This window comes from Hydra vulgaris, chromosome 03, assembly GCF_038396675.1.
Source record: "Hydra vulgaris chromosome 03, alternate assembly HydraT2T_AEP".
NCBI lineage: Eukaryota > Metazoa > Cnidaria > Hydrozoa > Anthoathecata > Hydridae > Hydra > Hydra vulgaris.
This window is the reverse complement of record NC_088922.1, coordinates 6,716,711-6,732,236: the sequence shown is the minus strand read 5'-3', so window position 1 is coordinate 6,732,236 and position 15,526 is coordinate 6,716,711. Positions and strand designations below refer to the sequence as shown.

The 15,526-nt window shown below is 29.1% G+C and overlaps 1 protein-coding gene and 1 long non-coding RNA gene across 2 annotated transcripts; both read right to left on the bottom strand.

Moving 5' to 3' along the window:
• Positions 1-12,139: 12,139 nt before the first annotated feature.
• LOC136077906 (uncharacterized) lies at positions 12,140-12,684 on the bottom strand. The gene is made up of 3 exons (XR_010637364.1): positions 12,573-12,684; positions 12,395-12,466; positions 12,140-12,258 (listed from the first exon to the last, which is right to left on the bottom strand). It is a non-coding gene; the product is annotated as an uncharacterized LOC136077906 (long non-coding RNA).
• A 1,306-nt stretch (positions 12,685-13,990) lies between these two features.
• LOC136077905 (uncharacterized) lies at positions 13,991-15,252 on the bottom strand. The gene is made up of 3 exons (XM_065792183.1): positions 15,120-15,252; positions 14,755-14,966; positions 13,991-14,559 (listed from the first exon to the last, which is right to left on the bottom strand). Exons 2-3 carry the CDS (start codon positions 14,879-14,881, stop codon positions 14,096-14,098), a joined length of 591 nt encoding a protein of 196 aa, XP_065648255.1. The 5' UTR covers positions 14,882-14,966; positions 15,120-15,252; the 3' UTR covers positions 13,991-14,095.
• Positions 15,253-15,526: the final 274 nt, after the last annotated feature.

The window sequence follows — 15,526 nt, the reverse complement described above, 5'->3', positions numbered from 1 at the left end:
TGATTTAAGGATAAAAAATAAACACAGTACACAAAAATGCAAAGAACTGATGGTTTGGTACACAAATGCAACGTCTCTGAATAATAAGATTAATGAATTAAAGTTACAAATTGAAATATATAAACCAGATGTTATTTGTATTACATAAACTTGGTTTAAAGCAGAATCAAATGTAAACATAAATAACTATAATATTTTTAGAAGAGATAGAAAGACTCTTGTAGGAGGTGTTTATATTTATGTCAAACAATGTATTAATCACTTTAAAACAAACATTTTACAGTTAAAAGATAATTTTATTGAACAAATATAAACTTGTCTATGTTTTAGAAATAAAAAAATTCTAATTGGATACATTTATCGACCACCAGACATATCTCATGAGTACAATAACTTTATTTTGTTATCAATTAATGCTGCTAGGACAAGTATTTATCACAAAGAATACAGCGATCTTATTATTACAGGGGACTTTAACTATAATACAATAAATTGGTCTGACAATGATTGTCCTTTTTCAGCAACTGATAATGAATCTAAAACTAATATATTTATTGAATGTCTCGAAGAATGTTTTCTGTTTCAATGTGTATGTGAGCCAACATTCCAAAAAGCAAGTTACGAATCAACTAATATTCTAGACCTTATTATTACAAACAATAAAGAAAAAATTGTTTCTATAACTCACTCAGCTCCTTTAGGGAATGTCAAACAGGGTCATCAATTACTAAAGTGTTGTTATCTAATAAATGATCTTAAGTCTTCTAAAGAACATAAGGAATCCATCATATTATATTAAAAAAGAAATTATGAATTATTCTCAAGTCATTTCAATAACGTGAATTGGGAAATTGAGTTTAAAGGTAAGTTTTTGAATGAAATGTATGATTTATTTTTGTATTAATATAATTATGCAACAGAACTATTTATACAAGAATTAATTGTCAAAATAGAGGGAACAAAAACAAATGGATTACTCCCGAATTGAAAAATAAAATAAGAACTAAAAACAATTCTCTCTAACAAACGCTATGGCTGGAATGATGAATTAATAAAAACTAAATATAATAGGCTAAAAATTGGAATAAAAAATGATATCAAGAACAATATAAAACAGTTGGAAAGAATTATAGGCAACAAATTCAAATCTAATCCTAAATTGCTTTATAAATATACCAATGAGAAGAAATCAGTAAAAACTCAAATTCGAGCTCTGGAAAATGAAAATGGTGAAACATGATCAACTTACTATAGCTACTGAACTAAATAAATATTTTCACTCTGTGTATGTTGATGACTATGATACAAGCATTATTGAATTGCATAATATAACTTCAAATTTGTTATTAGACACAGTTCTAATAACACAAAATGATGTTCAAACTAGACTTAAAGCATTTGATAAGTAAAATCATCCTTATATTTTAAAAGAATACAGCTCTTCAATATCATACCTCTTCAATATCATACATTTAATTACATTTAATGTTCAAAAAATTAATTGAATCAGGTACTATACCAGATATGTGGAAAAAGGCAAATGTTGTGTCACTTTTCAAAAAAGGAAACAAATTAAAAGCATCAAACTACAGACCAGTTTTGTTAACTTCAATACCATGTATTGGAATATAAAGTATTGGAAAGAATAATAGCTGATCGCATCATGCAATACCTGATAAAAAATAATTTACTTTCAAAAAAACAACATGGTTTTATGAAAGCAAAAGTTGTACAACAAACCTATTAGAATGCCTAGATATTTTAACAGATGCGTTTCATAATGGAACACCGATAGATGTATTGTACACAGACTTTAAAAAAGCTTTCGATAGTGTTTTGCATAAAAAGTTATTATCCAAGTTATTGACTTATGGTATATCTGGTAAACGTCTTAAGTGGATAGTCTGCTTCTTAGTTAACAGATTACAACGAGTGGTTTTAGGTGAAAGTGTGACAGATTGAGTTGATGTCCTTAGTGGTGTACCACAAGGGTCTGTTTTAGGTTCTCTTCTTTTTCTGGTATTTATAAATGATTTAACACAAAATTTTATTAATGAATGTCGTTTATATGCTGATGATAATAAGATAATTGTACCTATTTATTCTCAAAATGTTTCACAATTGTTTCAAAATGATGTTAATAAACTTGAAGAATGGTCTACAAAATGGAAATTAGGATTAAATTTTAAAAAATGTAAAATTATGCACTTTGGTTCAAATAATAAAGAATATTCTTATTTTATGACTAATAACAATACATTATTAGAAACTGAAAAGTCAAAACTAGAAAAAGACATTGGTGTTTATATATCAAGTGATTTGAAATGGGCTAAACAAGTAAAATATACAGCCAGTAAAGCAAATAGCGTGCTCTCACTACTAAATAACACATTCAAGCACAAGGATAAAGATCTGATAAAAACAATGTATTGTATGTATGTTAGACAAAATTTAGAGTGTTCGATTCAAGCATGGAGTCCGTATTATACAAAAGATTTTAATGAACTAGAAAAAGTTCAACGAAGAGCAAACAAAATGATACCAGAGCTAAGACATCTTGAATACGAAAAAAGATTAGAAATTTTGGATATGACAACTTTAGAGACTCGGCGGCTAAGAGGTGACTTGATCCAGCAATTCAAGATATTTAATAGTATTGAAAAGATTGATATTAAACAAGACCAAGCAATGAACTCTATTTGCTCATCGAGTCCAGCATCTAACATTAGAGGAGAAAAACATAGATTGAAACCTGAACTGGTTAGAAATTGTATGAAAAGGCAATATTTTTTCAGCAACAAAGTTGTTTATGGATGGAATAGTCTACCAGCAGAAGTCGTTCAATCAATTACAATTAACAACTTTAAATCAAACTTGCAATCAATAGGTAGATTTAAAAGCAATAGCAAACAAGACGAAAATCAAGAAAGTTTATTATTAACGCTTTTTTTATTTAAAACTGAACAGTAATTAATATATACCGGCTGTTATAGATATTGCAATTGAATTGTGTATAAATACATAGATTAAAACACGTATTGTAGGTAAAAACTAATTAGGGAAAAAATAAATCGAAAATTTACGGGATTCTTATGGGAAACCCAGCAAAATACCAGACAGAGTCCATATGGGAATATACTTCTAAAGTATATTCAAACCGAGAAAATAGCTCGCAGGTTCTTTATATGGCAAGCAATCTGCTTCTTTGGTTTGAAAAGTACACCAAAATTACTCGTAACGCTTAAAAAATAAATTTTGGTTTTTCTTTTAGAATTTCTTAAAAAACGTGATATGCCCACTATATTTTGGCATGATTTGGTTACAATCTACTACTTCTATAAGACTTTGAAATAGTATGAGAGAAAATAGAGCTGAAGTTGTACCGAAGGGAGCAAATCATTCAACTTGTCCAGAGCAGCATTGGAAGTTATTGCTCAATCATAAAAGAAATCTTATTAAAAAAGCAAAAAATTTGCTTCAGATAAATAACGATTTAAAAAAAACAAGTAGTAGCTTGAAAAAAAAGCAAGATCCAGCAGATGATGTCAAGTACTCGCTAAAATATTCGGTTTTATTCTAGGCGTCCAATAAAAAATTTAAAAAATTAATAAAATAAATAATTGAATTAGCTTCACTGTGTCAAAAATTTTTTAAAATCTGTTCAGTTTTTGAGCAATTAACAATTAAAGAATTTTATCGTAACAAAAATTTCAACCGATATAAAAAGCCAAGTAGTTGTTTTAACAACTGTTTGGTAACCTGTTTAATATACATTTATTTTCCTTTTATTCATTGCTGCTTAAATTATGCAAACGTTCCCTGATGTAGCACTAACGTAACTAAAATAAATAAACTGCTTAGTGAACAAAAACATGCTTTAAAAATTCTTATAAATTCTTTAATTTTTAGAAATGTACACTTTTTGCTAATAAATTTCTATTCGCAAACAAAGGATCTGAATTATAAAACACGCTATTAAATACTATTAAAACTATGGAAAGCACCATCGAATGAGAATAAAAAGTTCTTTCTTCCTTTAAATAATTAAAAAATAAAATTAATAAGAAACTTTTGATAAACGAATTTTTTCTGAAGCTTATGATTAACAGTAGTCACGTGTATTTATTTGATTTATTCATTTATTTATATATATATATATATATATATATAATATATATATATATATATATATATATATATATATATATATATATATATATATATATATATATATATATATATATATATATATATATATATATATATATATACATATATACATATATACATACATTGTGTATATTATAACGTGTCTATATTAGAGGGTTTTGTTTCTACAAAATAAATTTGTATAAAACTACATAAAATTCAAGGCGATTCTAGGAATAAAATAAGAGACGTGGGGCGAATCTTTAAAAACCGTTTTTGTTGTGTGTTTTCTTTTGAATGTTCTCAAAACAAAAATGTATCGAATGCTGACTAGCGCACTATATTCCTCAAAATCGCTTCTGAAAAAAATACACATTTTTTTATTAAATAACGATCATAATATATAGATTAATATTTTTTTTAATATTCATGTGTTAGCTGTTTTTAACTTAATTTATACTTATATTTATATTTTTAGGTATAATAAAGTGTAATGTAGCGTTAAGTATATTTTGTTATTTAACAGAATAACGTTTTCATTATTGATATTTTTATTTTTAAGGGGCTTGACGATAAGACTGAATTTGTTTTCTCTCTCCTCAGTCATGTATTTATATATTTTTATTAGTTTAATTTTGTTGTTTTTTTAACTTTTCTTGTAGGCAAAACAAAGCCCACTGGATGCCCATACTTTTGTACAGGGCAAAGATATTTTTGTTTAAATATTAGCTAAACTAATTAGCAGACTTTTTTTGTCAAACTTGAGATACTTTTCCAGCTTTGTGATCTATGTCAAAATCTGGCTTACCTGCACAATTGCTTGGCTTAACTGCACAAATGCTTGGCTTACCTGCACAAATGCTTCGAATCAATGAACTTAATCTGATTAAAAATTGTATAATTTTCAAGAACCATTTTAACAAAAATGTGAGTAAACGAGAATTTTGACAATGGTGTGGGTTAACAAGAATTTTGAATACCACTGAAAGGTACTCGTACTTTACTGGAGTAATGGTGCCACTGTCACTTTTCTCTTCTCAAACATCATTAAAGGCAAAATCTGCAATGATGCTTGAGCTTTTAAAAACTCATCAACTTTCAACATTTCAACTTAGAAAGCTTGTCACTCCTGGACCACCAGGAACATCGATGTAAGTGAAGAATGGACCATTTCAAGCATCAAGAAATTGATGATTTAACATCATTAGATCAATCGGAAAAAGTTAGTACTTTTAGAAAGTCAACTTTTTTGTTCCAAATCTTCTGTGCACAAATGACACAGAAAAAGGCATTGCAATTATCACAAACTATGCAAAAATTCTCAAACATGATGACAATGAAAAACAATAATGGCTTTTTCAGCTTGTAGAACAACATCTAAATTTGTGTGGTAGTTTCAATATTTTAACAATGAAAAAATCTTTAGACAATGAAACTTATTTTCTTCTAGAAATATTTGTCAGAATAAAACACTATATTAAGAAATTGTTTTGATTGGATAAATGTAACTTAGCAACAATATCTTAACTTATATAAACTTAACAATACCTTAACTTATATTAGTATAGCAAAAAATTGGAAATTTGCGTGTAAATAAAAAGCTGTTTTTTAGTTATTTATTGCTCTAGATTTAAATTTTGTTCAATAAAAGTTCTTGAGAATGTTATATTAGCATCAACATTTATTTTGTAGATTTTAAAAGACTTTGATTTGGAGATTTAAAAGCTGTATGTATAGTATAAATAACATTTTATTGCTAAGGGGGTGGGGGTGGGTGGGTGGAGATCCTAGATTTGTGCTAGAAAAAGACATTAGCGGGACACCTGCTATGGATAAAGCAGTCTTGTTGATAAACGTAATCGCAATATTTTTATATAAAAATTTAACTATTACGCCACTGGCATCGGCATCAAAGCGTGTACACGAAATAAATATGAAAGTAGTAAAACAACTAAAAAAAGTACTCTTCAATTTTTATTTTGAACCAAGTAATAGTTTTAATACAATAATATAAGAAAATGAAACATTAAAAAAAAAATTAATTATTCCTGTGAAAATCTAATAAAATTTCGAGCTTTTGCTTTAGTGGTACCCAGAAGCGTGCGTACAGAATAAGAATCAAACTATTTGATGCTTTTTTAAATGAAATTTTAATATCTTTAATGTTTCTGCAAAGCTTTAATAAGAATCAAAACTATTTAAAGCTTTTTTTTTTTTTTCATTTTTCTTTTAATAACAGCCCAGTTCTTTTCAATAACTCTTAATTCTGCGTAGCTTGGAGGATTTTCTGTTTTAGGCAAATTTCACATTATTCTTTTTATACCGTTCCATAGCTAGTTTACAATTATGAATCGAAGCTAAATCAGGTCAGAACACAGGTCTGTTATTGTGTGATTTAATGAGAGGTAAAAGGTGTTTTTATAAATATTCTTTAACAAATATTTGACCAGAAAGTGTGGACTGAGAAATATATGGTGCTGATTTTTTGCCACATCTGCAAATAGCTTGCCAAATCAAAGCTTTTTTAGCGAACTTGTCATGTTTTGTTTATTTAAATTTCTTATCTACTTTTTCTCTATATTTGACAATATGATAAACAGCACCAGGAATTTGTTGATGATCGTACTTGATATAAGTTTCATCGTCTTCAATAATACAGAAATTTTTAGAAATAAAATTATCATACAACTTTCTGCCGCGGGTACTTGCACTTTTTTGTTGAGTTTCAGAACGGTTGGGCACTTTTTGTGCTTTGAAAGAATGAAAACCACGTTTGTTTCTAACTTTTGCAACAAAACTATGAGAAAATCCATATATTTTTTGCGCGTTCCCTTAGTGAAAGCCTTGAGTTATTCTTAAAATTGTTAACCAGTTTTCTAACTAGTTTTATATCTTTAAAACCTTCCTTTCTTCCACCACTATATTTGCGTTTGATCAATTTTGTTTGAGAAAAACGTTGAAAACACGACTAACGGTGTACGAATGTATTTGCAACGAATTTGACATCGAATTGTAGCTACTATTAGGATTTTGTAAATACTTGCGCATAATTTTTTCTATTACGTCTTCTTCTTTTGTCATTTTTAAAACCAATTTTAAGTTAAATCCAAAAACTGACATAATTTTTTGAAACCACAACACGTTGTAAACAAAATACAATACAATTAAAAAGATTTTAATACAACCACTGAAAAAAAATGACGTGCTTATTTTTTCACATTTATTTCGTGTACACGCTTTAGTGTTCCTTCAGCAGATTGGTTTGCAGCTGAAGGGCCTTCATCTAGAATGTAGCCCGTTGTGAGGCATCCGCATAAAAGGTCCACACGCGTTAAACACCAGCTTCAATAGTGGTAGCTACTAATCAAGAAATCTAAATTGGCAAACTCTCGTTTGATGATTTTGCAGTTTTCTTAGTTCTCGTCTGAAGTTTTCCAAGACAAATGCAAATATTTTTCAATTTTATCAATGCATATATTCAAAAAAACTCATGATACAAAAAACCGTTCGAAGACGCTCGAATGTTAGGTTTCATCTCACTGTGCGACTAAATAGCTGGCTTTTTTTGTAGTGGAGCTTGAAGTGTTTGAATAAGAGTAGTTTTGATTGTTGATCTTCAATGGCTTTCTATTTTGAAAATGTTTTCGCAAGTAATAAACATCGGCTATGAAGAACAAGAAGCACCAAGTCGGAATATCAAAACTGTGTGATTAAAAATTATTTCTGCTGTGATGGAGCTTGCTCAAGTCTGCAGGGTTATAACAGCTCGCCTATTTTCAATTTTTTTTTCCCTCAAAGTTCTGATGATTTCTTTTCTGTATAATAAGCTCTTAAGGCTGCTGTTTTTTTAATAAATTGCAGTAATGCTGATATTTATTTTATTGCAAATCTCACATAAAAGGTTATATAAATCTATTTTAAGTGTGGGCCTACAGACTAACATTTGAAATACATTTATATTACTCTTTGTGTGTGGTTTTTATGATTTATAATAATTTATAAATTACATGATTTGCAATATAACTTTTTATTAAGATTCGTTAAAGTTGACGATATTTTTGAAATTAACTTGGAATTTGTTGTGCAAGGTTAGGCCTAAACAGTGCACAAAAAATTTATAACCACTCTAAATTCATTTCAGAAATATTATGAACTTTTAAATCACCCTAAACTGCTTAGTAGCAACTTTAATTTAAAATTACTTTTAATTTAAATTGTATTTACAAAAAAAAGTAATAAAAATAATAAAAAATTAAAAGTTTCGATGACGAATGTAGCAATATAGTTATTTTCAACAAAAATAACATTCGCAGTCTTTGATCTATATCGGCATGGCTAAATAGCGGCTCGCGAGGCGCATGCGGCTCTTTTCAAAAGTTTTATTGATTTACTGTCAATAAAAACCTGAATTATACATAGCCGGAAAACTGTATGAAAAATGCATAGCCGGAAGACTGTATGAAAAATGGATATAGCAAAAGGCGACAATAAGGCACTTCACAATAAAAGTAAAAAAAGAAAAATTGAAGATGAGAACAGATCATTTCATGATGATTGGACAGAAAAATACGCATTTATTGAAAAAGAAAATAAACCTATGTGTTTAATTTGCAATACTGAGCTAGCTCATAATAAGACATGTAATGCTAAACTATGAAACAAAACATATGTGTTTTTCTGAAGAATACCCAATAATTTCATGTCATAGACAAAATAAAATCGAGTTACTTAAAACAATGTTTAAAAATCAACAAATTAATATTTCATCTTCCAGCAAAGAATCAAATATTGCAACAGAAGCGAGTTTTATTACAGCTTGGAATAGGTACGTGTGTAAAAATTTCAAACCATTTATTTATCTAAGTTTTATATATGGTTTGAAAGAGCTTTGAATTTGTAAAAAAATGGTGAAAACTTTATGTAAAAAGAATAGTTACAAAAAAGGTTATGCTCATTTAAGTAACATTATTTTTTATGAAGCATTGCTTAAGAATAATGCAAGTTAAATATAAAACTCGCGTTCGGTTAACGGCAGCTTTGTAATAGAATTATTGTTAATTTGTGCATGATTTTGCATAGTGTGCAAAACGATTTAAAAACGTTATTAAAAAAATTTCGAATTAAAATAATGATTAAAACGTAATAGTAAAATAATGATTAATGATTAAAACGTAATAGTAAAATCTATTACAAAATTTTATAAAACATGCATAAAAAAATATCGCATATTTTTGCGGTATTTACAATAATTATATATATATATATATATATATATATATATATATATATATATATATATATATATATATATATATATATATATATATATATATATATATATATATATATATACATATATATACATATATATATATATATATATATACTACTGTGATCAAAAAGTAAGGTGAATTTTCAATTTAAACTTCCGGCCTTATTCGAATCGTCCAATCTTTTTTATTTTTAAGTTGGTAGGAATGTCATTAACATTTGCGCCAAATTACATGTCAAACTCATAATTATTTTTTTTTGTTTACGCTTGTTTCTGAAGTACCAAAAGTGCATTCGGCGATTTTCACGATGTCTAATTTTGTTGAGCAAAGAAGTGCTATTAAATTTTGTTTGCGGAATGATATTTCTGCTGCTGAAACGTATTGAATGTTGCAAAAGGCAACATTCGATACGTCTCAAAAAAATGTTTACAAGTGGTACAAAGACTTCAAAGAAGGCCGAGAACGTGTTGATGACTTGGAACGCTCCGGACGACCATCGACTTCGATTGATGATCGCCACATCAACAAAATCAAAGAATTGGTGCTTGCAAATCGTCGGTTAACCATTCGAGACCTTGTTGACATGGTTGGAATATCATTTGGGTCGGTGCAAGCAATTTTAAAGGATCATTTGGGCCTCAGAAGACTCAAATCACGTTTGGTGCCAAAATTTCTCAATTTCTTTGAAAAAGAGCGTCGCGTTAAAACGTGTGAAGCAATGCTTTCTGACTATCAAGACGTCTACAAACAAATTATTACTGGCGATGAGACTTGGGTCTACGCATACGACCCTGAAACAACCGACCAATTGAGTGAATACCGTGAAAAAGGCGAGCCGAGACCGAAGCAACCACGTCAAAGTCGCTTAAAAATCAAGGTCATGTTGACTGTTTTCTTTGATTATTGTGGTGTCGTGCTCTACGAATTCCTTCCAACTTGCCAAACTGTCAACAAGGAATATTATTTAAGCGTTATGCGACGTTTGCGTGAAGCTATTCGCAAAAAGAGACCAAAATTATGGGCCAATAACTCTTGGATTTTGCACCACGATAATGCGCCTTCGCACACAGCACTGGTTCTTCGTGAGTTTTTCGCCAAAAACTCTACCCATGTTGCTCCACAACCACCGTATTCGCCCGACTTAGCAACGTGTGACTTCTGGCTGTTCCCAAAGCTCAAGAGACCACTCCGGGGAAATCGTTTTGAGTCCATTGAAGAGATCCAACGTGAATCGGCACGCGCATTGAAGGCTATCCCTACCGAGGACTTTTCGGCATGCTTCGAAGACTGGAAAAAACGTTGGCAAAAGTGCATTGGGGCCGGAGGGGGGACTATTTTGAGGGGGACGATACAGATTTGGAAGAATAAATAAAGATTTTTCATTTTATAAAAAAATTAACCTTACTTTTTGATCACATATATATATATATATATATATATATATATATATATATATATATATATATATATATATATATATATATATATATATATATATATATATATATATATATATATATATATATATATATATATATATATATATATATATATATATATGAAGACCTCAGTGGAAAAACCGACGTTGTCACATTTAAAAAGTTTTAAAGAAAGTATTTATTGATCATTAATAAAAGTCTTTATTTAAAGCAAGTTAAACTAAGCAATTTAAAAAAATTTATATTATAATTATTTTATTTAAAATTTATTCAAAACAAAACATTTTGTAATTTTTTTCTCTTTGCTTTAAATAAAGACATTTATTAATGATCAACAAATACTTTCTCAATACTTTTAAATGTGACAACGCCGGTTTTTCCACCGAGGTCTTTATATATATATATATATATATATATATATATATATATATATTATATATATATATATATATATATATATATATATATATAAATTAGTAAAAAACACTTATCTAACTGTTATTTTCTACTTTAAGTTTCGCAATTGCTGGTCATCAGGAAGAGTTACTAAATCTCAAAAAAAAATTCAATTTATAGAAAAAGTTTATATTATAGATAATTGTAGATAAGTGTTTTTTACTAACTTATTATTGCTCTGTTCTTTAAGAACATTGAGCACTCTATTTGTAAAATACACTAACATAATTTACACACACACACACACACACACACACACACACACACACACACACACACACACACACACACACACACACACACACACACACACACACACATATATATATATTTATGATTAAGGGTATATATATTTATCTTATTAAAAATACACCAAGGCTAGATTTTCTATAGCGTATAGGTGAAATTTAAATTTTTATCGCGATAAAAAGTAACGATATTTATTTATTTTAACGATTTTATGATTTATTAGTAACGATATCGTTACTAATAAATTTCAATGAAAGTTATATATACAAAAAAATATATATACATATATAAAATCGGAAAAGGCGTGACATTTTAGTGGAGGCCGAAGTACAAAAAAACAATCATAAAACACCATATAGTTCAACTAAAAACCTACACAAAAAAATCCATCTAAACAATGGAGGGGGGGGGGGGCATGTCCACCACGGCTCTCTATTTTCCCTTCCGTAGTCCATATATCTATCTAACTTTATATAAATTCCAACAAACCGCAAAAAATAAAAATAATTTTTTTACATTTTTTTTAACTTCTTTAACAAAAAATTTAGACTATAATAATTATTTTCTTTTTTGCTTAGTAATGTTTTTAATAGAATTGCAGCTTTGAAGAAAGTCTAGTTTTTGAAGCAAGCAAAACTGTGACATCCATAGCTAGAAATTTAGTACGCAAACGAAACCACATCCAATGATATCTAAAATAAAGTAAACCCTTAAATTAATATCCCTATACCTATTTAATAAGGATGCCTTATGTCGCGGATAATAAATAAATATATAACTGTTATTATTGCATTAATAAACATAATCAATCTCTAAAAAAACATGAACCGGTTTAATCTTGATATGAAAAAGATCAACATCCATCGAAGGAATCGTGTGGTTTTCATCATGTTGTGTAACCTTGCAATGATAGATAAGATAAAATATATCAGATATATAAAATTTAAAAAAAATTAAGGCAAACAATTAACTAATGTATAATAAATTAGGATGTAACTGTTATTACTGAATTAATAAATATAATCTTGAGGTCTTTAAGATAAACATCTACAGTAGCCAGCTGCCATCATAGCTAAAACCTTGCAATAAAAGATAAATGAAATTATATTAGATATTTAGCACAATAACTGAAAAACCATTACAAATTAGAGAAGATGAGAATGATTTCCTAACTTAAAAATAATTCAAAATCACGTAACTCCTGATACAACGCATTTCCCATTACCAAACAGAAAAATCAATAGAAGTAGACCCTTCAATACTTTTTAAGCTGAAATATAATAGATTTGATTATAAGTTATAATGAAAAAAAAGTTATATTGTGTTAGTATAACTATCTGGCAGATGCCATTTGCCTAGAGTGTTCTGATTTATTGTAATTAAACACTAACATCTCTCAATCCATGCAAGCAAAAGTCTGTCTTTCTGGGTAGAAACAATGTATAGCCATCACTATGATTAACATTAATTGTCATGAGCCAGGCAATTTCCTTATGTCAAATAGTAAATGAGCTTTGGTTTCCCATAGCTCATTGCAACCAGGCCAACCCTGGTTGTTGGATATCGATAACTAACCGACTACCTAAAATTACATTTCTATATACATATATGTATATATGATAGCAAATTAAATAATTATAAATCTTTTCATTATCTTAAAAAAGGTGAGGGTAGAAAATATGATATACATTAGGCACTGCAAAACTTATTATAAAAATAAAGATTAACCTACTATCTGTAAATAATATCTGTTAATGCAAGTTTATTAGACATACTATTATTTAAAATAACATATCAGGGTGTTAGCTAGCCCAATGGTGCCGCGTATAACGCAGAATTCCCAATGGGCTTAAAATTCCCAAAAGTCAACGACCTTTTTATTTTTTTGAGTGTTTTTTTGAGTTTTTTAGGACCTTTTCTAGAAAATTCCCAAAATTTTCTAGAACAACAACAATAAAAATTCCCAATACGGCAAAAACGCGGTATAAAATTTATTTCTGGCTAACGCCCTGCATATACCCTATTACACATTTCTATTATGTTATCACCATACCACCACTTATTATGTATGCAGAAAGTTGATATTTGCTCACTTCATACTTAACACCATCATCATCTTCATTCTCTTTTGGTTTCAAATAGGAAACTATATATACATCACTTTTCTTTTTTTTAATGCCAACAATTCTGCCTTAATATACATCCCAGGTGTTAGTGGCATTATTGAACCACATGTGGCAAATACTTCTTCCAATAGAAACTCCAATAAGAATTTCTTCAATATCTGAGGCCTCATTATTTTCTATGTCAGGAAACATTTCTTTTACCTTATCAGGCATGCAATTTTTTAATCTGCCATTCGTTTATTAAATTCTAACTTCAAGGTCATTATGACATTGCATATTTGTAAACCGCTTTTTTCTGGCATTAGAGATCAGAAAAAGCGGTTAATAATATCAACTTGTTGATATTATCATAATATCAACTTGTTGAATATCATTTGGCTTTTTGCATAGCAGAGCAGTTGTTTTATTTTTGCAGGCACGAAGTTTTGAAGAAAGAAAACAAAGAGTTGCATTTGAAGCTTTGTGGTTTAAATGAATTAATGTTGTGAAGCCTAGCTGACTTAGTCTGGTCTTTAAGGTGATTATTAGAACTCATTTCAAGTTGCCGCTTGTACTGCCTGTCATTGACTCTAATAACTGCATTAAGGCAGTCAGCTAATGCTTTACTCATTTCATCAGTAACTGGGCAAAAGCTGATTATTGAATCAAAAACTACATCTTCAATATCATTACCAAAGTAATCAGTTTTTCGTTTAAGAAGAGATAAAGGATTCTTGCTGCTTTCAATAACAGTGTTCCGAACATCTTTTACTACCTGAATGCCAAATATGTAGTCAAGTCCCGTACCTGGTTCAATATAAAATTTTGTCATCCAAGGACCAGAAAGTAACTTTCCAATTAAAGCTAAAACACACAACTCACGGATACCTAAGGTGAAAAAGTTAATTAGTAGCAAAGAATAATCTTTGTTTATAATAGTCTTTACTCCCCGTTAACCTTGCAAGTGTCATTACTATTTGTAATTTGTATTTGTAACTATATTTGTAACTAATTCTATAGCCTATAATATTGTGTAGCACTTTATCAAATGAACTGAACAGGTATAAAAAAGAAAATAGATACCTGTTTCAGATGTAAAGTCTTGAAATAAACTAGTTCGCAGACCTCCGCATAACGCCAAGCCAGAACACAGAAATATCTTCAATATGACATAATGATGGATTAAAATACCACATGTGTGAAAAAGCATATGTAGTCTGTTGCCTCTATAGCGTGGTAGCAATCTCTGGGCAACTCGTGTTGGTCCAAAAAGGTTACAAAACCTTTTGGATCACCTATGAATATCATAAAAAAACTCATTTTGGTAATTGCAAGTAGAATGTGAAATAAAATCATGCACTAATTATAATACTTCATTTTAACTCAAAATTTTATTCAGAAAACTAAATATGTTAAAGTAAAAGAATGGTTTAGATTAGTTAGAGTACCTTTTGCATCCTTGTAGCAAAGTTTGTTCAGCTGTACAACAATGTCTGATAGTCATAAGCTGTACCTCCAGGAAGTTGACCAATAGCTACAACCATACATACTGATTCCGTTGTCAAGTGCACAGCATTTACATGAACACCCTCCTGAGTAGTTGCATCAAAACAAAGTGTCAGATCTTTTGTTGTAAATGCTATCTCAGCAGTCTGTAAGTCTGAAAGCACACCAAGCTCACGCATCATTTGTTTTAGAGTTGTACGATGTGGAATTTGACTAAATCGGTAGCCATATATAAGTCTCCTAATATCTGTTAAGTAGCATTTTTTCATTTTTGGTGTTTTGTGTTACTTGCTGAATTTCCTTCAATTCGAATTTCGTGAAAAATAGTTTACAAAGACTTTTGATGTTC